At 47.4% G+C, this 26,148-nt stretch overlaps 1 protein-coding gene across 1 annotated transcript in view; it reads left to right on the top strand.

Moving 5' to 3' along the window:
* The window catches only part of TTC36 (tetratricopeptide repeat domain 36), a 136,652-nt gene extending 114,036 nt beyond the window's left edge, over window positions 1–22,616 (top strand). Inside the window, exons 2-3 of the mRNA XM_069614432.1 lie at window positions 6,018–6,206; window positions 21,009–22,616. Of these exons, the coding sequence (XP_069470533.1) occupies window positions 6,018–6,206; window positions 21,009–21,274 (455 nt within the window). The 3' untranslated portion in view covers window positions 21,275–22,616. The remainder of the gene's footprint in view (window positions 1–6,017; window positions 6,207–21,008) is intronic.
* Window positions 22,617–26,148: the final 3,532 nt, after the last annotated feature.

The following is a 26,148-nucleotide window of genomic DNA, read 5'->3' as shown; positions in this document are numbered from 1 at the left end:
GGTCGAAAACAAGCTCCTCATCAAAATCGTCGACGACCAAGCCTCACTCCCGGTCATCTACCCCGCTACAGCACCCTGTTGATGAAACCTGCGCCTACGACCACGACTGACTCAGAGGGACCATCAACAAAACCGTAAACGGCCACAACCACAACTACCTCATCACAACCGTCAACGAAGCTGTCAACGACCACAACTACCTCGTTGTCAACTAAGCCGACAATCGCTATGAATACCACATCATCAACGACTACACCAATGACCACCAGGATCTTGTCAACATCTGCGTTCACGGCTGTCACACACTCGTCAACGAAACCCTCGTCGTTTACCCTGTTAACGGACAAAAATGACCACCACGCCATTGTAACCACGGCTATCGTCACGGGCGTCTCCGACACCAGTACAGTTTCTGCATTGACTGCCTGTGCAAGGGTATCTTTCCCTAATGTTGGGGTGGCCTTGATGCCGGATGGCATCATTGTGTCAGAGCCAGCTCTCGCCCAATCGGAGGCAGAGGAGGAAGAGGAGGAGACCATCATATTACTGCCGTCCTCGCCAGAGCACAGGACATCGCCTCCCAGAAAGCAGGGTGAGGCAAGCTGGATTAGGCTACCACCTTTACCCCCTCTGCATTCAGATCAAGCCATCACTCCACCTACACAAAGAGACATGTCTTTGGACATTTTATTTGCTCTTACCACACTGGTGGCATCCCTGCAACAATATCTGCCTGCACCGACCCCGGTTACAGCTCCGGTCATCCAACTTTGCGTGGTAAGCACCACTGAGGCTGTGGGATACTGGGACGGACACAGACTCCAATGACGGGGCCTCCACGCACACAACCCAGACTGATGAATTTGATGATTTCATCACAGCTGATGGGAAACCAGGTGACGTTCCACTCAGGGACTCACCCCCTGATGAGGTATGTGCCTTCCACGCTCTAATGTCTAAGGCGGCCACGATGTTCATCCTTGCGGTGGAGGCACAATGGAAAAAAAGTACTGTACCAGCGCAGAGAACAGTGCAGGAAATGCTTCGCGTCTATTCCAAGGTTGGAAGACATCTGGGATGATGGCCTAATCACCTTAGCAAATACTGCAAATGCACTGGCTAAAAAAGACCAGTTTGACAAAAAATACAGAGCCCCAGAGAGTGCTGCCTCAGTACCCAACCCACACCAGACTCTGTTGCCTCTGCTGCAGCCAGGAAAGAGTTGGCTAATCAATCCTCATCCTGCTCTGTCCCACCAGACAAAGAAGGAAAACGCCTTGACACCTTTGGTAAGAAAATGATCACCACCGGAGCCGCGACTATCAGGGCGGCAAATGCAATGGCCATACTTGCACGTTACAATCACGAGTTGTGGTACAAGGTGGGTCCCTTACTGGAGTTCCTACCAGACGACAAGAAGCAAGAGGCCTTGGACATCTTCCATGAAGGCAAGCTTGTGTCCGTCCATACCATTACGGTCTCTGTAGACATCTCCAACACTTGTTTTCGCCAGCTGGGGAACAGAGTAGTCCTGCACCAGCAGGGCTGGCTCAAGGCTACAGATTTTCGACCAGACATCCAGCCCAGGGGCGCAGATATGCCCTTCGATGGATCTGCCCTCTTTGAAAAAAAGGTGGACGAGGCCCTGCAGTCCATGGAAACGGACACAGAAACCACTTGCTCCTTGGGCACACTACAGCAAAGGCGCCAGTTTTTTTGTTCAGGTAAAAGTCGCTATGGCAGGACTTTGCAGGATAAGCACACCACGTACCAGTCTTCCTCCTCTTACAAGACCCTATATTCATAAGGGGACCAATACAGGAAAAGATCCCAGTCTTACAGGGGTTCACAGCGACGCTGTGGCTCAGCCCATTCAAAGGGACAGTCTGGCAAGCAGACATGAACAGCCCAGGGACAGGCCCTCCCACTTCAGCACCCCAGTGGGAGGATGCCTGTCAAAGGTTTGTTGATGAATGGACACTCATCACAACCGACAAATGGGTTCTATGCCTCCTCCAACAGTGCCACTCACTGGAATTCGTGGATTATCCACCGGACATTCCTCCCAAGCACAAACCAGAAAGATTATGACAAATCTTGCTTCAAGAAGTGCAGGGTCTGCAGCGGAAGGGCGGTGGAGAAAGTTCCAAGGAACTAGCTGGGCACAGGAGTCTACTCCCGCTACTTCCTGGTAAGGAAAAAAATCACTGCACATCAAGTCGGGGGGCTGGTGACCCATCTTAGACGGATGCTCAACAAGTTCCTAAATCGCAAACATTCCGCACAGTCACGCTACAGCAGGTGTTGCAGCTACAACAAGGAGATGTTTTGGCATCCCTCGAGGACGCCTATGTCCACATCCCTATTCGCCTCTCACACCGGCGATACCTATGCTTCGTGGTATCAGGAGTACATTATCAGTTCAAAGCCCTTCCAATTGGCCTGCGTGTCTGCTCCGCAAGTGTTTACTAAGTCCTTTGCACCAGTGGCGGCTCACCTGTGGTGGCGGTGAGTCCACCTCTACCCATACCTAGATGACTGTTTAGGGAGGACACCCTCTTTTCCGCTGGCAGAAACCACCACTGCCAACGCCATCCGGTGTCTACAGCAACTGGGTTTTTCTATCAACTTCCCAAAGTCATGCCTGGTTCCATCGCACCAAGCACTCTATCTCGGAGTGAGACTCGACACTCAGACCCGCACAGCCAGAAACGTGGACGAAAGGGTGGCGGCTCTTTTACACAAGGTGCGCTACCTCAACAGCGCCCGAGTGATGCCAGTCTGCAACTACAAATTCCTGCTGGGGATGTTGTCATCATGCATCCCGTTAGTCTCCAACTGCTGAATACACATAAGAACGGTACAGGAGTTCCTTGATGCTCGCTGGGTCCAGTTCTCAGGGTCCTGGGATGACCGCATTACCCTAACACCAGGTTTCTAACTGAGCCTTCGCTGGTGGTCAGTAATGGACGCCTGGTTGAAACCATCAGGCTTCTGTCATGATGGATGCTTCACTGAAGGGCTGGGGTGCCCACTGTGAAGACCAACACACCAGAGGCCTTTGATCGGAGTAGGAAAGAGCCAGCATATCTATCTGCTGAACCTAAGAGCAATTTTCTGGAGTCTTTTCTTCCCCTCCTTAAGGGGAAGGTGGTGCGAATTTATACCGACAATACCATGTCAATGTATTATGTCCGCAAGCAAGGAGGAACAAGGTCCCCACAGATTTCCAAGGAGGCCCAAGCACTGTGGCACTGGGCCCTACAGCAAGACATGTTTCTCATTCCCCTCCATCTACCTTGGATTCAGAAGACTCTGGCGGACTTCCTCAGTAGGGATTTATACTCCTCCCATGAGTGAGAACTGCACAACGACCAGCTACACTTGTTATTTCAGACGTGGGGCACTCTCGAGATCGCCTCTTTGCCACCCACGACAACAGGTGCTGCAAAACGTTTGCCAGCTGCTTTCCCCATTCAGATAGCTTGGGGGCCGCCTTTGCAATTCCATGAGATGGGAAGTTTCTTTATACGTTTCCCCCCATTCCTCTGGTGCCTCAAGTCCTACACACCTTATTATTTTATTTCTTATATCAAACTGTATCTGTGCAAATTGATATTAGTGGCCCCTGCGTGGCCGAGACAGTTTTGGTACTCAGACCTCCTTGTCCTCTCGTCGGTGCCACCAATCAAGCTGTTTCCTCATCAGTCACTCCTGCCTAGGAATCAAGGAGCAGTACTGCACCATGACCCGCCTCTCTCAATCTGGCGGCCTGGCTTCTGTCTTCTTAGAGTTCGGGGCACTGTCCCTTCCGCAAGAATGCCATGCTGTCCTGGCCAAGGCTAGAGCCAGTACACCTTGAAATGCTACAAAAGCAAGTGGAAATGTTTTCAGGTGTGGTGCAAAAGCCAGCGACTGCAACCTCAAACCATCCGACCGGAGGATCTGTTGCCATATCTACTGTCCCTGGCTCAATCTGGGTTAACACATTCCTCCATTAAAGTGCACATAGCAGCGATCTCTAGGTGCAACCATGCTGCAGGTGTGCTTTCCCTGTGTTCTTACTGGCTGGTGAAGGAGTTTTTATGGGGGCTCCTCTGGTCTTTTCCAGCGGTTCGCCACCTGGTGTCAGCATGGGACCTCAATGTGCTACTCTCAAGACTTGAAGCCTCCCTTCAAGCCCATGCACCAAGCGTCTAGTAAATAACTTTCCTGGAAAACTGCATTCTTGGTGACCATAACTTCAGCCAGACGAGTGAGTGAAATCCAGGCGCTTTCTGTAAAACAGCCCTATCTAATGTTTCATAAGGACAAGGCTGTTCTTTGTACCACCCCAACATTTGTGCCGAAGGTGCCATCTGCTTTCCACCTAAACCAGCAGGTGGTTTGCTGTATTCTTTGGCACACCCATGTCTCCAGTGGAACAGACTCTGCACACTGGATGTGGTGTGCACCCTCAAGTATGTGGCACGTACTAAATCTTTCTGCACAACGGATCAGATTTTTGCTTCCTTTGGACCTTCTGGTCCTGGGAAGGCTCTCTCGAAGTCGTCCATTACAAGATGGATTGCTACCTGTATCTCATTCTGCCATCAGCAAGCCGGCAGACCACTTCCCGGCAGGCCTAGGGCTCATTCTACCAGAGCAGTGGCTGCAACCACAGCTTTTCTCTTCGGAATTCTGCTGCCTGTGTCGACAGACATTCTGCAGAAGAATCTAGAGTCAGCCAATCAGTTCTGCAGAACCTTTTTTGTATGAGGTGGGTAAGTCTCCAGTGTAAGTTATGCTGGGAGCTTGCCTCCGACCATGGGTATTGTTGTAGTACTGCTTTGTAATCTAGTCACAGCATGTGATTCTATGAAAGATCCAATGCTGGAGAAGGAATACATTACTTACCTGTAACTCCGGTTCTCCAGCATTGGTATCTTTCATAGATTCACAAGCGACACTCCCGCCTACCCCGCATCGCTCATCTTTTGGCTCTTACTGCCATTCCAGTGCGCTGCCAAATCTGAAGATGGCTGACAGGGGATGAGCTAAGGGAGGTGTTCCTATTGGCTGTGGGCAGTATGAGCCAAAAAAGACTGGAATAGAGCATGAAAGCGACTGAAAGTTTTCAGTTTAAGTTTAAACTGCTTTATGTTACCGAGGATTCCCAGCCTGATGACGGGGAATAGTCACAGCATGTGAATCTATGAAAGATACCAATGCTGGAGAACCGGAGTTACAGGTAACTAACTTATTCCTTCTTGCGTTGTGTAGATGCAGGTACAGGCTAGGTATGTGCTCTAATCTACGAACCGAAGCAGACGATTTTTAGACATACATCACAAAAGGATTTCTTTTATGAATCTATGCTCAACTCAAAGTCCAAAACACCATTTTTCTACATGAAACGTTTATGAAGTCTCACCAGTTTTAGCATTATTGTTTGCATTTGGCCAGACCAGTTGCTTGGCAAATTTGGTGAACTTCTATGGATAAAGTAAAAAGATACAGAGAAAAAGGTTTCCTATGTAAAGTGTCATGTAACCTAACTTTAGTGTTGCCACTGTAACATACAGACTATGCTAACCAATGGCAGTGCAACCCTTTCATTAGATCAAATGGGTTTGCCAAGATCAAGTTTTGCAGTCCTACAGAGTACTTTTGACCTCTCTTGAATTCTTTTCTGAAGTTCATAGGAATCTGGGAATGTTGTGTTGTTAGGTGATCTGTCTGCGGGGAAGGGCTTGTCTCAAGTAGCCTAACGGGTGAAGCTGAGAGAAGAACCTTCTCCATAAACGAAACCACAGAGTTGGGTAGGAGGTGAGATGTCTTGGCCACTGTACCAAGCAATTCGGATCCCTGACTTATAGAATGGGGGGAATTGCTATGATCAGTCAGACAAATAATACCAGTGAAAATCTCTTGGGTTCTGTTTGCTGCTGACACTGGAACCCACTGAAGAAGTGAAAATCCTGAGTAAAGTTAATTTACTAACTCCTTCTGGTCATTTCTTTCCACAAACACAACAGATGACGCATACGACCCAGACCTGCTGAAACGTGTCCAGGATCTGGAGCTGAAAGGGGTACTGGCAGCAGAGTCGGGAGACATCAAGGTAGCTATTGAGAGGTTTAGTGAAGCCATCCAGCTCCTGCCCAACAGGCCATCAGCACACAACAACCAGGCCCAGGCGCTGAGACTCCAGGGGGATGTAGATGGTGAGTGTGGATGGGTATTGTGAGACAGATATGGTATCAAGGGACGACAAAGACAAGTGAAACCCAGTTTGAAAACCTTTATTCTCAATGGTCAGGATGGTGTAACACCTAACTTGCCCTAACTCTAAGATGGGAATGTTCTCTAACGGTAACAAAACTAAGGGAATCCTAAGTCTATCAGTCCAAAACAAAATACTGTCTGTGTCAAAACATATGCTTATCCTCACTTTTCTCAGAATAATAGGGTGAATGGGATTTGGCCAACTCAGTAGTGTTCAAAGTAAAGTAAATCTGACAATGGAGCCTTTCTGCAGCACCCTTCCCATAGTTTAAGGCACTCTGGATTATGAAGTTCCACAAGTCTCTCAGGTTTCAGTTGACAAAGAAAAGTTCACTTGGCACAAAGTTCACTTGGCAAAAAGTTCACTGTACTTTTTCCTGGTAAATTCTTTAGGCTTCTCCAGGTCTCCTTTCCATGAACCCACTATCATGCAGCTCCTTGCTTTCTTTTGGGCTCCCCTGGACATGGCGCAGTTGTCAGACTGCACGGTCCACCCCTTACATGTTGCTCAACCAGGTACCTTATCCTTAATAGAGTTCTCTTTTCCTTATACTGGGGGTGCTGCGGCCAACCTGGATCAGTCTTCCACCTGGTGGCCACCCCAATGCTTTTCCAGCACTCTGTGTTTGTTGTCAAAAAATTTGACCATTTTTATGGATTTTGCTCCCACTTCATTTCTCACACAGCTCCCCCTTTTTAGATCTCTATTTTGTGAACTTTTCTTTTCCGCACACAGTTCCCCTCTTTGCAGACACTTCATTTCTTTACACAGTCACTTGAGAACGTGTAATCATAATCACAACCATTCTGCCACTATGTATCCTTGTAATTCCAATTGTCAATTTCACCTGACGCAGCTCCAGTTTAACGCGTTGGGGCTGCAACTTTGTATCTTGCTCGCTTACTTCAGTACACACCAGGCTCTCACTGTGCTTCACTCACTGGTAATGTTTTCTTCATTCTTGGGTTAATGTCTTGGTTATCTGAGGTCAGGCTCTCCCTGCCTGCTCCTCAGACACTCCTCAGACACTCCTGCGCTCCTGTCCTCCTGTCCGGGCCCAGGAGAACAAGCATTTCATTTTACCAATGTAACAAGGTATGAGCACACCTCTTGGCTCCCTTCTTTGAACTTCTCATCTTTGCTGGAAACGGGTGGTTAGCCATGTTTCTGCTGGATGCTTCCTCATACAGACCATCTGCGTCTCAGCATCCCCGTTTCTTCCAATTGGTCCTGGCCAGCCACGGGTCCTCAGCTCTTCTCCCAACTCACTCTCCTTGCTGATTGCTAGTGTTCCTTTTATACTCTCCTAAAGACTTGATAGGCTGAAGGTGGGCAAGGTTGATTTCAATTGTCCGACCCTGCCTGTTCTTGTTAGTGGGACATTGCCTATGAAGATTTTGATGTGCCTTTATCTGCATCTTCTTCGTCCCAGTACCATAATGGTGTTTCTCATAGGAAATCTTTACTCCTCTTGATTTTCTCTTCTTCATCACAGTACTTGAGTGATGCTTGGGAAAAAGAAGATTGTGTGTCTTAATACATTCTATGAAGGCTGAGGGGGAGGTGGGGTTGGTAGGTCACGCTGATGGGAGGGGGGGATGCCATGCCTGTGGTTAAGGGGTGTTCTTAGGACAAGAAATTGATATTGGTTCTTTCACTCTGGTACCCTTAGTAAATGAGGTTAACAGGGAAGTAAACAATTGGTTCTCACAGTAGTTTATGATATTTGAGGGATGGGATGATAAGTCTGGGTTATAGTTAGAAAAAGGGGGTTTACATTCTCTTGTTTTCCTCTGAGTGTGAGTGTTTGACGGAAGATCTTGGGGTAGGGACATGCGTGATGATATCCTATGACAGTAGAGGGGAGGTAGGATAGATCGGGATTAGGAAAAGGGGGATGCCAGATTTCATCTTCAAGCATCCCACTTCCATTTTTCAAAGACCCTCCATCCCAGTAGTACCCCTTTGCAGCCCCACTCCCAGGGTCAGAATCTGACAGTCTTACCCTTCTCTTGGTTACCTGATGGGAAGGGGGGGGTCTTAAGTGGGTTAAATGTGAGACGGCCTCAGATTTCTCACAGGACACAGAGAGGTGGTAGTGTATTGTTCTTGGTATCCGAGATCCAAGGCACTTGCTGAAGTAGGCATTGCTGGAATCAAAAGGTATTACATGTTTCTTAAAGGAGTGCATACTCCTCTGCCATGAAAGTTGCCCCAAGCAGGGCATTGTGAGAGCAAGTCTAGCAGACTGATCGATGATATTCGTATGACAGCCTTGGGTAAAACACACTGTATGTCAGTCCAACCGGAGGTGAGCAAGCGGGATGTGGAGTGTGCAACATGAGTATGTCTGGCTCTTAATGAATCTGTCTGAGGGTTGCACTGGCCCGAGGTGGGCAGGAAGCTGTGCAGACAAGGCGTGAAGGTTACATTGCCCTGCCTACCTCTTGGATCCACCACTGAAGTGCAAGAAACTTGTGTATTAAGTTACACCTGGGTATTCTACCTTTAAAATATAACCTCTGAAATTGGGCGACCCGGGACAATACATGCTGGCCTATGAGCAGGGATGACTGGGAAGATGAATAACACTTCTTATTCTTTTGTCCAGCATAAGGACTAATCTGAAGAAGATGGCTTATCCCTATATTAAAGGCAAGTAAGATCACTACAGTGATCAGTGCACTGGAGTAATTTTGTAAGACCCCTATAAGCTTGTCTAGAATGTTTGCAGCTTCAGTTATATGCTCAGAGCATGGAACCACAGGCAAAACTACTGTAATGACCAGACAACTCAACCTTTTAGAAATGCCATTTTGGTTCTTAGATGCTTGTATTTTATGTATGCATGTCTTGCTTTTATCGTTTTCTTAACCAAAAACCAGTATATATTCATTCATTCAAGAAGATTAAAGGGCTCACAATTGGTGGGGGCTGAGATCTCTTTAGCTACTTCCTCTAGCACTGGAGAGCCTTGCTAACTTGAAACCAGGAGCTACTTTTGGCTCCCCGACAACTTTATAAACACGCACATGTTAAATTCTTTAAGTATTTGAGAATGTCAATAAAGATGAATTATGTCACACTTAAACATAGTGGATAACATAAAATGGACAAACAATTAAATCTTACCTCTTACATGGAAGTTGGATTTGTGGTGCGTTATGTACTCGCTCTTGGTTCCCTAGTCGTAGCTCCTGACTACTGGGTGATGCCCGACACCCAGGAGCTGGTTTTAGCTCCTGCTCAATGGATCTCAATTTCAAACGCTGAAGAATAATCCCATGCCAGGCATTATAGCCGGTTTGCTTCATTCACAAGTGCAAAAGAGCAAGGTGTCTCCTTGCATTCGACCCTTTTATGTAGCAACTTGTGCACCCCAGATGTCATTCAAGTATCCATGGAGTGTGGGAGAACCGGCACTTAAGTGATCTAAAGCATGACCTTGGATATTTTGACTAATTGTTTATGTGAATCCACACCAGCCATAAATGTCCATCTGGCTCACAGGTTGAACTTTAATATGTTAGTACCAAGAGTGGCTCTTCTTAAGATTTCTAAGAATGGGAATTTCATTCTGCTCAGTTACATCTTAGGTTTGGGATCACTCCCTGCTCATGATCAAAAATATTGGTCCTCCTGCAAGAGAAAGAAAGAGGGGAAATCGGAACTGTGGTTATCAGGCCACAACTACACATGCTAAGTACAATCTTGGTACAGGGAGTCCTTCCCTTGGGGGAAGCTCCAAGCAAGCGTGGCTTAGCTGCGAAGATTGCATTTCCTGCAGCATTATCTAGTGAGAAGGCCACTCTTATGGTATCTCTACTTTCATGGATTTGTTTTTGTCAGCTGAACCGCAAGATTCTGGTAAAACAGCCCATCTTAAACTGCACCTGAAAGGATATATTCCCCACAAGAGCCTTTCTCCTCATAAAGTAGGGGAGTCGTCACCAAGCAATATAGATGGCCCAATAAGGCTGCCTTTGCAATCAGCCATAGACACCGTCCCCCTAGGAGCCCAACAGGGTGATTTCCAGCATTTTGTCCCAGCAGACCCTGCACCTCAAGGAGTACTGGGATTGATCCTATATGAGGGCCCAGGCTCTTTTTTGAACCAGAGGTACACTCTCACCCAGGACCTTTCTCATTGACAGTTGCCTTTTCCGATTTCCACACCCTCCCTGCCATGGAGTGGTGGAAACAGGAGATTTTGCCAGACCTCACCTCAGGGGTTCAAACACCTCCTGTCTGTGTGTGCCATCAAACTGGTCCCAGAGAAACCCAAAAGGCAAAGGCTTATTTTGGTGGCATAGTAGACCTACGCCTAGTGCTCCATATATATAGTGTAAACAAAGGGAAATGGTGAATTTTCTAGTTAGTATAAACCTTGCTTCAACATTGATGTGGGGTCAATAAAATCATATGATTACATTCACAATCTGTATCCTTCTTCAAGATTACCATGTTCAAAAATATATTTCCATTGGATTGTGTCCTCCAACGTATTCCACGTCTTTGACATCCACAGCTGTGCTGCTTTGGAAATTTTTCGGCAGAGGGCGTCCTGTGTCGATGGCGTCGGGTCGATGTCCCTTGACGGCCTTTGTCAAGGGTGATGTCATTGGATGTTATAAGTAGGACGCACAGTTCCCGTAGCCTCAGTTCCGTTTTTTCCGCAAACATGTTTGCTTCGAGAACTCGGCACGCCTTGTGTTATACACTTCAATAATGTCTTCTTCTTCTACCCCTCCGACCCCGCAGTCAGGCTGTAAAAAGTGCAGGGACTGTAAGTCCTAGATGACCATCACGGACCCGCACTATATCTGCTTGTGGTGTCTGGGTGAGAGCCATGACACCGACGACTGCTCGAAGTGCCAGTCGTTGACTGCCAAGGCCTTGCGGCAGCGTAAGGGGAATTTGCAGGTAGGTCGGGTATCCAAACCCTGTAAATTCAAGAAGTCTACTGGTCTTTCCACCAACGACTCGAGGGGTGACTCTCCCCGTCGGAAGTAGTCCAGGGGATCTCGGTCCTGGAGTGGTTCTCGCCACTCGTCCTCCTCGTCGAGGCACTCCCGGAAGCGGCGTCACCGGTCTCCTTCCCCATCCTCATCGGATGATGGCTCAGCGAGGAAAGTGGCTTGCTCCACTAAATCCTCTACTGCGGAAGAATAGGAGGCTTTCAGGGAGAAAATGTTGGAGATTTTTCAATCTCAGGGCACTGCCCCATTCGCGCCTTTGTTTGAAGCCGGCGTGGAATGGTCTCAGTCCGACATTCACGCGCCTTTCGGCCCGGGCGGTTGGTGCGATAAGCATCGGGAACCGTCGAGGTCCCGTTCAGACAAGGCTCCGGTAGATCGCCAGAGACGTTCCAGAGCCAGATCGAGGTCCACGTCCCTGGCGAGACCGTCGGAAGTCCGGGAAGGTGTCGAACCAGTGCCCATCTAGTGCGGCTGTTGGGGCCTTGCCCTCGACCAGGTCATCTGACCCCTCGGTGCCATTGTTGACGCCGAAGCCATCGGCGCCCTCGACACCATCAGGGCCTACAGGTCTAAATTTGCCGGTGGAGGCCCCTAGAGATGTGGAACCTCCCAGAAAGGCTCTGTCTAAGACTGTGAGGCCCCCTGTGGACTCCAGGTCTACTCCTGTACCTAGGAGGGAGTTCTTTCACTCTCTTCAAGATATTTATGAGGGGAGGCCGGATGTGGAGTTGGAGCCTTTTGATGCTCCTGGTGACGCTCCTGAAGCTTCTGACATGGTTTTCTCTGGGGACAGTCAATTGGAGAATCTGCGTCAGTTTTTACATGACGCCAGTGACCTGGACACATCTCCTGAGATGGAGTTGGGCAGGCCAGAGCCTGGTGCTCATGCTGAGTCCTCCTATAGGAGGTTGATGTCGAGGGTTACGGAGTACCTGGGGTGGTCCTGCCCCCAGCTGAATTCGATCAGGATGACCTGACTGACATTTTAGATCCTGGTCCGTCCACTGACCCAGTGTTGCCTTTTCACATGGTGTTACAGAAAAGGGTGCCTGCTGCTTGGAACACCCTGGAATGTCTTCCGGCGGTTAACAAGTCATTGACTAAGAAATACCACCCATCCTGTAGCGACCCAGCTACCTGTCCACTCACCCCATTCCTGAGAGTTTGGTGGTTCAGGCGGCCACGGCCACCTCCAGGCAGGGGGCATACCCTACCATCTCTCCAGATAGGGACGACAAGCGCTTCGATGGATGGGCGCGCAAGGTATTTTCGGGTAAGAGTATGGCCCTTAAATCGGCCAACTCCACCTGTGCCTTGTCCAAATTTTCGCACACTCTGTGGAATTGTCTCTCTGGTGGCTAAGCATATTCCCGAAGGGGAAGAAAGGGATGGGTTCCTTGCTATTGTGCAGGATGGCAAGGATGCCATGTGTGAATACCTTGAGTCTGGGTTGGACACGGCAGACAGTGTTAGCCGGTCCATGGCTGCGAGCACCATGATACACAGGTTTGCCTGGTTACGGAAGTCGGGATTTGCACCGGACGTTCTCATTTGTTCGGCAGCAAGGCGGACGAGAGGTTGCAGACCTCCAAAGCAGCTGCTAAATCTTTGGGCGCAGCTGTGCGTCAACGCCTTTTCATCCTAGGGGACAGCAGTGGAGGGGTTCCTTTTGTTGCTACTCCTTGTTTGATAGAGCGAGAGGAGCAGCCAGTCAAAGGGGCCACCGTAAGGGTCTTCACAGTGGATGGGGACGAGGTGCCAAAGCCGCTCAAGCAGCTGCCTCTATGCCTTCTGGCACTGCCACAGCTCCCGAAACAGCTATGAGGCCAGGTCTCATTGTTCGCCGGTTGGGGGCAGACTGTCTCAGCATCTCGAAGAGTGGCGAGCCATACTTCAGATGCATGGGTTCTGGAAACAATAGCCCATGGCTACTGCCTACCCTTCCTAAATCAGCCTGATGACAATCCACCAGGGAAACTCTCTTTGAAGATTCCGGATCTGCTCCTTGTGCAGGAAATCTTGACCCTACTGGAGAAAGGTGCTATAGAACTAGTGCCGTGGCGGAGAGGAACAAGGGCTGGTATTCCCCATATTTTTCTATTCCCAAGAAAGAAGGAGGACTGAGACCCATCTTGGACTGGCGTCGCTTGAACAAGTTCCTCAAAGAGGACAAGTTCAAGATGGTCACTCTTTCTCAGGTCCTGCAGGCCCTTCAATTTCAGGATTGTTTGGTATGATTGGACCTACAGGATGCTTATTTTCAAGTGCCGATCCATCCAAAGGTTCGCCGTGGGCAGCTCGCACTTTCAGTTTCAGGTCATGCCATTCGGGTTGACCTCCGCCTGAGGGTCTTCACCAAGCTTATGGTGGTGGTGGCAGTGTATCTCAGGAGAGGGGGGCGTTCCCGTCTAACCCTATCTGGACGAGTGCCTGATCCGAACGCGTTCTCCCGAACAGGGCTTGGATCACCTGCCACTTCCTTCACAAGCTGGGCTTCTCCTTCAATTTCAAGAAGTCACATATGACACCTTCCCAACAGCTCCAGTACATCGGGGCTGTGTTGGACACATCCTTGGGAAAGTGCTCGCCTCCCAAGGTGAGGGTTCATCACATTGTCCAGATAGTCGACAAATTTCAACATGCCCAGAGTCTCCCGGCTTTCGAATTCTTAAGGTTGCCTGGCCTTACGGCATTCTGCATTTTTGCTGGTGCCGGAGGCCAGACTGCGGATGAGATCCCTTCAATGGGCCCTCAGGACGCAGTGGTCCCAATTCTCGGCCAAGATGTGGTATCTCCTTCAGATTCAGCTCACAGTCTTAACGGGATATTCTGTGGTGGGCCAGCAAAGAGAATCTGATGAAGGGGGAGCCGTTTTGGCACTCATGGCCGCCGGTGACGGTGATTAGGGATGCTTCCCTCACAGGATGGGGGGCTCACGCCAACGAGCTGAACACCAGCGGTTGCTGGTCTGCATCGGAGTCCAGATTTCACATACATCTTTTGGAGCTGAGGGCCATCAGGTTAGCCCTGAAGGCTTTTCTGCAGTTTGCATGGGGGAAGAGTGTCCCGATCATGACGGAAAACACTGTGGCCATGCATTACCTCAACAAAAAGGGGAGTGTAGGGTCGCTCCCGCTATGCAGAGAGGCGGTGCAGCTGTGGTTCTGGGCAATACAGCAGGGAATCTCACTCTCGGCAGTTTATCTGGGCGGAGAGGAGAATGAGGCGGCAGACGCTCTGAGCTGGCAGAGCGTGGTTCCCCACGAGTGGGAGTTAGCTCAGGAAGTCCTTCAGGAGATCTTCGCCCTTTGGGGAACTCCTCAAGTGGATCTGTTCGCGACCGGTACCAACTGGATGTGCAAAACATATTGCTCAAGGGAATTTCCTCCAAGAGGAGCTTTAGGGGACGCGTTTCTCCCACTTCTGTGCGCGTTTCCTCCGATCCCCATCATTCCTCAGGTTCTAAGGAGGTTACAGAGGTTCGGGTCCCACATGATCCTAATTGCTCCGGATTGGGCCAGGAGAGCTTGGTACCCAGACCTTCTAGAAATGTCCATCTGTCCTCCACGCCGTCTTACCCACAGAGAGAATAGTCTCTCGCGCGAGGGAGGGTCGAGTTCTCCATCCAGAGGTGAAGACTCTCAACCTTCTGGCTTAGTTTCTGAAAGGTTGAGATATAAGGATTGGGACCTCCTGCATGACGTGATGGAGGTGTTGCTTTCGGCCAGGCGTCCGGCAACCAAATCCCTGTACCATTGCCGTTGGCATAAATTTTGTGACTGGTGCTGAGGAAACAATGTCGATCCTTTTCAGTGTTCGATTCCGATGGTTCTTTCTTTCTTCCTTTCTTTGGCCCACATGGGTCTTCAAGTGGGTCACATTAAAGGTTACCTGGCAGCGCTGTCTATTTTCAAGCGCTCGTCTGAAGAATGTTTTTATTTTAAGATTCCTTTGATTACCTAGTTTCTAAAAGGGCTCCCGAGTGTGTTCCCGCCATCCCCTTTGCAGGTGCCGGTTTGGGATCTGAATCTAGTCTTGAAATACTTAATGGGTGCTCTGATTGAACCTTTGCTCTCTTGTCCTTTGAGATTGTTGACATTCAAGACAGTTTTCTTGATTGCAGTTACATGCACTTTCGTCTAAGCCACCCTTCACTGTGTTCCACAGGGATAGGGTTGTACTGAAGGTACTTCCTTCCTTCCTTCCTTCCTTCCTTCCTTCCTTCCTTCCTTCCTTCCTTCCTTCCTTCCTTCCTTCCTTCCTTCCTTCCTTCCTTCCTTCCTTCCTTCCTTCCTTTCTTCCTTCCTTCCTTCCTTGCTAAGGTAGTGTCTGAGTTTCATTTGAGCCAGAAGGTGGTACCTCCTGCTTTCTATCCTCCTCCTCATCCCGGTAAGGAAGAGGAGAGACTCCAGAGGTTGGACCCTAGGAGAGCTTTGAGCTTTTATATTTCTTGCATGTCCAGGGTCAGAGTGGACAACCAACTTTTTGTTGGGATACACTGGACACCAATTGGGCCTACTGTTACCAAACAGACCTTGTCCAGGTGGATTATCCTCCCCATTGCTGAATGATACATATTGTCTGGCAAGGACTCTCCTGAGGGTTTGCAAGCTCACTCCATCAGGGGCGTGGCTATATCCACAGCCCTACAACGGAGTTCCTGTTAAAAACATTTGTGATGCTGCAAAGTGGTCTTCCATCCACAGCTTTGTCAAGCATTACTCCCTGGATACTTTCTATGGTCAAGATATGGCCTTTGGAAAAGCAGTGCTCTATTCTGCCATTTGATTGGGTATATCCAATTTCTTCTCCCTCCTCCATTCACTGATACTGCTCTGGGAGTCTGTCAAAGATGTGGAATACGTTGGAGGACACAATCCTTTCGAAGAACAAGTTACTTACCAACTGGTAATGTTCTTTCGACTGGATGTTCCTCCAACGTATTCCACATCGCCCTCCCAGCTTTCCCCTCTGAAGAATTTTCCATGCTATTGCAGCTTACATTCCCACAAGGCTATGTGCAGTCACGGAGGCTTGGTGTGCGGTTATGGCACACGTTGTGGAGGGAAAACACATGAAATGAGTCTACGGGTGCCGTGCGTCCTACTTATAACATCTGATGATGTCACCCTTGACAAAGGCCGTCGAGGGACATCGACCCGACACTATTGACGCAGGACGCCCTCTGATGAAATCTCTTCACTGGCTCCTCATGGCTGCAAGCAAGGATCACCTTCAATACCCTCTGCATTGTCCACAAGCCTTTCTGAGGCCTGGGACTGCTCTACCTCCAACTTTCTCTTCCAAAACATCTTCCTTCTCAAGCTCTCCGCTAATCCACCTCCGACTCTTTGAGGGTCAGACGCTTCTCCAAGCACAGAGTTGGGGCCAGATCCATTTCCTCAGCTGGGGCCATCCTCTGGAACATCCTCCCTGCCTCTTCCAAACTTGCGCAGAACCACTTCCGGTTCTGGAAGCAACTCAAGACCTTCCTTTTCAGTTTTGCTTTCTCTCTTCCTCTCCCCTGCTGATGCACGTGGCTGCTCAGTGCACTGGTCACCCTCAGAACTCATCAGGCCCAGGCTCCTGCATGTCCAGTTGCCCTCACACTACCACCGAGCTCCCCAGCACTTAAGGGTCTGTATCTGCAACCCTACAGTTCCTTCTCTCTGCACTTATGAGCCACCCGCTGGCTGCACTTGTGAGTTAACTGCACTTCCCCCCTTCCCCTGCTTCCTGAAACTTCTCCCCTTCACCCTTCCCTGCACTTGCACGATCTGAATGACACAAGGCCTAGTAGGATCGTTATTTTGTCCTCCCTTGTTTCCCATTCTTGTCTTGTCGCGCCTAAAAACACTTGTGTACAGGCGCGTTATAAATGCCACATCATATCATATCTCCATGAGTACAATCATGCTGTCAGTAGGCTATACATTAACCCTTGATCGTTTTCCAAATTGCAGTCCCAATTCTAGAATTCTCCAATGTATATCAGGATTCGTCTGACAAAATATCATGAAGCGCCTTCAATTTTGCTTACGCCTCAGCAATAAATAACAAGTACCTCCACTCGAAACCATTCCTAATAGTGCTAAACCAAAGCAACTCCCAGGACTTCCTTTTGATGCATAGAAGTACAATTGTCGCGTATTCAGGGCATCTGTCGGTGTCTGTGCCTTTTTGGGCCCATAGAGTTGTGAAAATGGAGGGCGGGTGCAAAGGCGTTGCTAGCGGGTGGCTGAGGGTGCTGTAGCCCCTGGTTTTTGGTTGTTACCCCGGAGAGAAGCTCAGGGGCATACGGCCAAAAGGCTAACTAGCCCAGATACTCCCGACATTAGCTTAGCCCCAGATCTTTTTTAGACCTAGCAACACCTCTAGGTGGGTGCCGTCACCTGCTCCTTGATGCAGGGCCAGGGGTTGGTGTGGGAGGTCCCCTGGTTACCGTCCCCCAACAACTGGTTTTAAAAAACAGGACCATCAAAAAATATCCAACATCCACTAAGAAGCAGTAGTGAAAATGTGTAATCTATGTGCCATTAATACAGGCACACAGTGTAGATGTCCCCCCACACAACCAAGTGTCTGAGCCAAGTCTTGGTGCACCCAAGCCAGTTCCACTTCCTGTGAAAGCTGCTGCCAAGTGGACGCCGAACATGCAAATCCATCATGTAGCTACAGTGATTTGGCACATGCGTGGGATGTGTAATAAATCCAATATGGGGAACCAGCTTTTTTGAAGCGCGGCCTAGAGAGTTCAGAAACCCTGCACCCCTCTTGCAGACACACATGTGGTACAATATATATTAAAAAAACAACCCACCCTGCAATAGGAAACTGAATTCTATACAGCTGCACGCCCAGATGGAAAGCTTGGTCTGGTTGACTCAACTAGAGGGATAATAACTTTTGGCCCAGGACCGAAAAGGAGTTGAGAAGAAACCTCAGTACTGTCTTAACTTGTGTTTTCTAAGTTAGTTTTTCTTACTGTTGCAAAATCTAATCTTATTTCATGGATGTGATTATCCCATCAGGGCTTTGTGGCATAGTCCAGTCTGCACACATCACTTGTACACAGGGCCACACCAGACATGTTTTAGCCTTGTTGGTCATTAGTGAATTGTAGCTTTGGACCACACACGTGAGTTCAACACCTTTTTTGGGGATTAGGTACAAGAAAAGGGCAATTTAAATACAAATAAGATTTTTCATACAGAATGAACAGGATGATTCTTCTTCTTGGTTTTGTCAGGCTCTCGACCTGTGGGAGACCCCCACAATGTCGTCCCTGGCTGTCTGGACTCTGGGGTATTTCCAGCCCCCTTCAATGTCTATCCCAGTCTTGACAGTTCTCAAAGGGGTTTTGTCACCCTTTTGTCCGGAAGTTGGAGGCTTTATGATTTCCTGGGGCCCTCTGATGATAATCTAGTTGCAGGTTTTCCTGGGTCCTTTATCCCAATGCTCACTCAGGTGCATAGACTTAGCAGCTGATAGTTTAGAAGAAGTAGTCAGCAGATATAGGGACGCGTCTCTTGACAACCCCTGTCGCAAGGCTTGCCTTATCCGGATCCCGCCTGCTTCTTCTCCCCTCTGACCTTCATGTAATCTCCCTGACTACCTCTCTTTTCTCCTCCCACAATCTGGCCCTGCCTAGTACTGACCTTACTCATCAGAACCTTCTTATTTCGTCTGCCTAGGGGACTAGCCGTCACCTTCTCCTCAGTCCCACTTTCACTGCTCGATATTCCCTCTTACTCTTCTGTGCCACTTTTACCTCCTTCTGTCACCCCACCATCATCGCGTCTCACTGTCACCACCTCTTCTGTGCCACCTTCACACCCTGCTCTTAGCCACTTTCTCCTCTTGGTGCTGTCTCTTCCAAGCTACCACCTTCTACCCTCTTGTGGTGAGCTCCACCCCCTTCTGTATAATCCTCATCACCTCATGTTATCACCTCCTCTGTATCGCTTTCAGTTTCTGATGCTATCACATACTTTTCTACCTTAAGTCTTACCATTCCTCCTTCATGCTCCTCTTGTTACATCCTTCTCCTGCACCTTTCGTCTTATTACCTCTTCCTGACTTCCAGCATCTCCCCCTTGTTGTTACTACTTCTTTCTGACCCTTGGTCTTAGTACCTCCTTCAGTTTCTCAGCACTCATCACCTCTGCTTCTTCTCTTCTGTTGTTGCCTCTCCAGCCAACTCTAATCACCTCCATCTCTCACGCCTCTGCTTTCTCTAATTCCATACACGGTCCAACTCAAACTTTCTGCTCAACCAGCCAACACTGGTATACTGCGGTTTCTGGCTCTTACAGTGGTTTCTCTGGGCTTAGTAATTTGTGAGTGGCTCCACCTGTGGCTGGAAATTGGGATAGGGTTAGTATTGCCTCCAACCCATGGATTCATCTGGCCTCACTTTTGGGCTAGTGGGCTGGACCAAGCCTTCAGCTGGCCTTTCCGTCATGTTGGATTTTATTTTCTCCTTCCTGCTAGCCTTTAGAGTTTCCTGCAATAGACCCAGCTCTCCTATCCACGCAGCGTGTGAAGTAAAAGTTGGAACATTTTCTGATAAGCTTTCTGAATCCTCTAAATGTGCAGAGGATGTTGGTTTGTGGGGAATTTGCATTGTTATATTTGCGACAAGGGAATACGGTGCAAGAAGAAAATACATTGTCAACGTTGTATAATATGTGCAAGACCTGTGGGCAGTGAACTGCAAATGTGCAACATTGTAGCAAGGATAGGTCCCCAGAGCTCATAGAGTGTATCATTAGGTCTTACAAATAGCGTCCTTGATATTGCAGTAAAAGAACTGAGAGTTCACAACATTGTGAAATTAACTTTGGGTGAAGCACATTCATTTTTGCCATGCTAGGATTTTAGTTCTACTTAGAGCTGCTTCATATTCCCTCAATTTGGGAAGGGGTTCACTATACGTGTCTTGCACAGCCCTACTAGGGTAGTTGAAGGGGTGAAGACCATCAGGACAATCCTATCCTGAACCACTGGAATGGTTATGGAGGTTGCCTAGTTATGTCCTGGACTGGAGCACTGTGATTTTTCCCTGACCTGTTACAGGACCCAAGGAGGATGACCAGGGGATCCTCGCTATACTAACCCCAGCCCCAACATCCACTGACTCAGCATGGCACCCAGCCCCTTGAGTCACCCATTTGGCAGTCCATAGAACCAGGCAGGAGGCTACATCGCCTAGAATCACTTGTGCACAGGCGCGTTATAAATGCCATATCATATCGCAGCAACCATTTCATTACCCATGACTTGCATACCCTTGCCATGTACAGTAACTCATTAATGAAAAGAACAGAAATGTGATGTAACACTTTGAAGGATTTCTAGGTTGTAATTTTCCCTTAAAGGACCGAATCTCCATAGAGCAGCATGACCATTGCTCTTTGCTCTTTGCATTTTCACCTAAGCCTCTCTAGAGGAACAGATCTTCACATCAATACAGAAAGCATACAGCATTTGACTCACTTGCCCCTTTGCCTATTGGTCATTCAGATCCTGTCCTGCCCCTAGTTGTCCAACAAACATGTCTTCCTAGAATGAATAGTGTTTTAAAGTCAAGCTTCATAGTTGTTTAAGAAATAATATACTCTTGTAAAAGAAACAGTATTTTCAGGTTTACACCTAAATTAACATAATAACTGTAGAAATGATGGGTCCGATCTCAGAAATGGCTCCATACCCTTGGCCTCCTTATGTGATTTTTGTCTTTCTTTTATCTTTTCCCCCAGGTGCATTGAAGGAGCTGAACCAAGCTGTGAACCTGAGCTCTGGAAAGGGGCGCTCAGCCTGCCAGGCCCTTGTCCAGCGAGGGCTGGTCTATCGCTTGCAAGGCCAGGATGAGGCAGCCCGTGAGGACTTTCAGTGTGCAGCAGGTTTGGGCAGCCAGTTTGCCCGACACCAGCTAGCCTTGATGAACCCATATGCTGCCCTCTGCAACCGTATGCTTACTGAAATGGTGGAGAAGCTTAGGAACCCCAGTGTGCAGCAGAACTGACCACCAATCTTTGGAGTTGAAGGGGTTGGAATGGAGGGAAACATGAAAAATGAGCGCCTCATTGAAGCATGTTTAGAGAAGAGGATCAAACAGGAACACTCAGCCCTATAGATAAGATGTGTAGCAGCTACCTTTACTGCCAGAAAACAGGCAAAGGGAACTTTAAGATAAAAATTCATTTTTAAATGTGCATGAATTATGGATCACAAAACATATTTGTTTTATACTTATTATATATTTTTACCCGCCAAAATGTACACACATTAGGAATAGGAACTACTTTTGTATGCCCTAAAAATAATTATTCGCCAAACTTCAAAATGTTATCTGGAACCGTGGGATACTATAGGCTCCAATATATATATAGTGCCTTCTGAGTGAAATTTACTTAAGATTAAGAACATATAGTGCAGTAATGTATACCTATAAATGTGAAGGCATAGTCTTTACAGCAGTCAAGGGAAGTCCTAAATGACCTCTCTGTCTGGGGACAATCCTGCAGACAGGGGGAGAAGTCATCAGGAGTCAATCCTGCAACTTCCTACATGTTCCATATGTACCCATTTACTAGTCTCCCTCAAACCCGCCATCCTCACAGCTTTCAAATGTGCTTTCTCCCGAGTCTTTAGTCTCTGTGTTACTACTGTTGTACAGCAGAAGCTAACAAGGAATGGAAATATATAACCGCCATTTCTCTTCTCCTGTGGCACAAACATTACTCTGCTTTACAACCAATATTTCAATAAGACACAATTATCTGACTGGCACATACAAAATAGTGCTCCCACATTTTTGGTGATACCTTGAAGTATTGGGTTAATTCATGAGCTAGATTTCTGAAATATTTCTAAAACCTTAGATTTTTAGCCAATACATTTGAGACAGTCTGCTTTAAGGGGAATTTTGTCATGTATGTGAAAAAGGTTCCTTGGAAAGGAAGCCCTCCCCACAACCACAAGGATAGGCTTGTCTTGCTTCCAAAGATAGCTTAGTCTGTTACTCAACGGCTGTTTGAAACACTTATAATTTGCATAGAAGTGCTCCAGCCGCAGCATGGCTACTATTGCTCCTGGGAGTAGAAGATGATGAAAGTATTGTGGGGGGAGCGGGGGAGAATTCTGCTGGGCTGGCCTCATGGTGCCTAATATCCAATAACCGCGACCAATGTACCAGCGAGCACAACGTCCACGGGAGGACTTGGGGAAACAAGGATAATACAATCTTGGAAATGGCGCGAGATATTAAACCTTGATTAACTGCAGCATGAAGACAATCTGCCTCATTAGCATGTATCTATGTGTTTCTCACAGGATTTCTGATAAAGCTTTCTCTCAAACAATCATTATATAGTTTATCATAAGCATTTTTTATTTAATTTAAATTGACACCTGGCTTAATTTCAGAAAAAGGTTCACTCCCAAGTACAATTTATCCCTTACTAAACAATATACATTATCTAGATCGAATAACCTCTCTGATGCCATCATTTAGAAATCAATTCCATAAGAAAGCTTTTTGAAATATACCTGTTTTTTGCCCCTAAAATCATAAAAATATATTACGGTCATTCTACAGGAAGGTATGGAGTCCAGCGAATTCACTGTTGGGATTGGGTCCAGTTTCTTTAGCTTTAAGTAAACATTTAAAGAAATCCCTGAACATGTAAAGATTCAGTTGTTCTCCGAATCAAGACAATCCCCAGATCACACCATAGAATTGAACAGCTTTCCTTCCCTTACAATGAACCAAGATTTGGGATCCGAAACGATGAGCTTCAATTACAACTCCTTCCATAAATTACAAAGTGGACCAACCATTCTGCCATTCTGGACAACATTACCCTGAATGAGCAATAAAATAAAAAACTGGATGGGATTAGTCACCACGTCCCAAGGAAATGCTGCACAGTGAGTTCATGATTGAAAAGCTATAGATAAAGGTGGCTATCATCGCAGGATGCACAAAACATTTGAAAAGCACTCTAACTTCATAGGGTGCAAATGCTCCAGGAATTAGACAACACAGATCGTCAATAAGCTGAAACCCTTTAACTTCATACACTACTAGGCACGGGTAGAACAGGAAATAAATAATAGGATCATTCGCAGTTACCCAATAAACAGACAAAAACATATGAAGTAAACAAGACCTGCTGACCTTACCTTCACCAAAATAATTTGAGCAACAAAATAAGGATGTGACTGAATTCAGTAATATTAAACTGTGTCCTTATTTATGACCAGATGATTACAGAACACCTAAACCTGACAAATTAGAAATCAACAAATCTATTACACATATTCTTTCTAATGTGATTGCCACCAAGCGAAAAATTTACTAAGGCAAGAATTTGTAATATAGCTACATCATGCATGACAACTTGAAATGTTGGAATAAAAAATGAATTATGTAGGTGTGTAAAAGCAATCACAAAAAAACACTATAGGGTGACTATCAATTCAATCTCTTATGGGGTAAATCCCAGCATTCATATTATCACACAATCAGGGGATCATAACCCAAATATGAGTAAAATATTGCAGCAAAGAAATCATGTTGTTCCAATTGGAATCCTCAGGAGAGAACCAATGTAGAACATAGCAGAGAGAGCCGCAGCTGGCAGCATGCATCAAACAACCAACCAAATGCAGGAGACAGAAGGATAGACGGAAGTTCTAACTATCCCTACCTGTTAGCCCTCTAGTACTAGGTAGCACTGGTGTGCCGCTTATTTAAAAGCAGACAGAATATGGAAAGGAACTAAATCGCAATATTAATATGCAGCTGGAGGTGATTAGTGGGAGCTGCGGCTACCCACTGCCGAGACAAGACGTCACCCACACTGCAAAATAAATGCTGTGTGTTGCATCAAATGCAATGTAAAAACACATACATACACATACCTGGCTGTTCTACCTTTGGCAATAGTTTACCTTTTATTAGCCTGTAGACCCAAACTAATGTGTGCTAAAAAGAAAAAATCCAAAAGATAATCGTAAACATCAGTTACCTTGTGCAGTCAGGGGTTTTATATTGACCCTAAACGTTGTTAGAACCTTTCACTTACTCATACTGTCATGCAAGTAGGTAACAAAGACAAAAATGCTGTCACACACTCAAGGAACCTCTAGAATAAGGTACTTAAATGGTGAGCCAAGCTGGAACCTGTAATTGCTGTTGGTTCTTGGTCTGGTATCAGGTAATATCCCCACCAAATATATTGCCGTATACATGGTCGTCGGGAACGGCCATAGGTGATATTTTTAGTGGGAATAATATTAGGGTTTTTTGGGAGCAGGGTGTGCCCCCCCCACTCCTTTTAAAATAATACAGGGGTCCCCCCCGTAGGTTCTATGCCTTCATATCGCCGCATAAATATGGCAATATTTTTGTATGGTGATATTTTTGTGGGGATATTAACACATGGAACCCTTGGTCTACCGGTTTCAGTGGTTTCTTAAACAAATGTACCCACTTTCTTCAGGACAGTCTTATAATTCACTGTAGATAAAGTGAATTGGGATGGCATGGCAGATGTCAAGACACTTCAATCCTCCTTGCCATTATTGCCATCATGCACGCTGACATATTGCTTGCCCTGTAAAGAATGAGGCAATAACTGGGTGAATAATGTGCTGCAAGATTAACTCAATTAAAAAGGATCAATGCTGATACTAGCTTGTTTCGTGGTATGGCCCCTCTGAATAGTGTCTAATAACCTACATACATTGCCCAAAATTACATTCGAGTGGATTGTGTCCTCCAATGTATTCCTCATCTTTGATGTATTCCATCCAGCTTCAGCTGCTTTGGAAAAAAAATTTCGGCAGAGGGCGCCGTGCGTCATCGTCGAGTCGATGGTTCCTCGAAGGCCTCCGTCGAGGGTGACGTCATCGGGTGTATAAGTAGCACGCGGGGCGCCCGTTGGCCTCAGTTCTGTTTTTCCACAGTGTACGTTGCTTTGGAGATTCGGCGCGCCTCGAGTTCTGTGACGAAAGAACAAATATGAAATATGTCTTCGTTATTGACGCTGACCACGACCCCGAAATCCGGTTTCAAAAAGTGCAGGTCGTGCGGCTCAAAAATGTCGATCACCGATCCACACCAAGAGTGTTTATGGTGCCTTGGAGAAGGCCACGACATGGAGGCCTGTATGAAGTGTCAGGCGATGACGGGGAAAGCCTTGCGAGAGAGGAGGGGAAAACTGCAGGTAGGTCGTAAGTCTGACCGAAAAGCTTCTAGCGTCGAGTCGAAGTCCCGTGAGGAGAAATCTCCTCGACGCGAGAGGCATCGGTCCAGATCCCGAAGCGATTCCTATCGCTCGTGGTATTCAACGAAAAATTGAAGAAACGACGCCACAGGTCCCCCTCCACTTCGTCTTCGGGCGAATCCCCAAAAAGGATGAAATGTCCCACAAAACATTCATCGTCCTAAGAGTGGGAAGCCTTTAGTGTAAAAATGATGGAGGTGTTTGAGAAAGCGGAGCCTCGGTCTGCGCCTTCCTCGGAAGCCGGCTGGGAGCATTATCGCTCCGACACTCGCGCGCCCTTGAGCCCGGGTGATCGAAGGAGGAAGGATAGAGAACCTTCTAGGACGCTGAGCGAAAAAGATCACTCGAGTCGAGTCGACCGCTCGAAGTCACCGACGCCATCCGACACCGTACATACCTCGAAGGGCAAGTCTTCAAAGAGTGCCTCGACGCCCTTGAAGTTGATGCCGTCGAAGTCGGGTACTACGTCGACGTTATCGACGCCTTTGTCGACGCCGAAGCCCTCGACGCCGAAACTTCCAGTTCGACAAGATCAGCTAGGAAGAGAGAATGAAAAGGCTAAAAACTCCTATGTTGCATTCAGGACCCATTAGCACTCCTCCTT

Source organism: Ambystoma mexicanum, chromosome 9, assembly GCF_040938575.1.
Source record: "Ambystoma mexicanum isolate Mex_15411 chromosome 9, UKY_AmexF1_1, whole genome shotgun sequence".
Lineage (NCBI taxonomy): Eukaryota > Metazoa > Chordata > Amphibia > Caudata > Ambystomatidae > Ambystoma > Ambystoma mexicanum.
The sequence above is the reverse complement of the archived record's forward strand: the minus strand, read 5'-3'. Positions and strand labels throughout refer to the sequence as shown.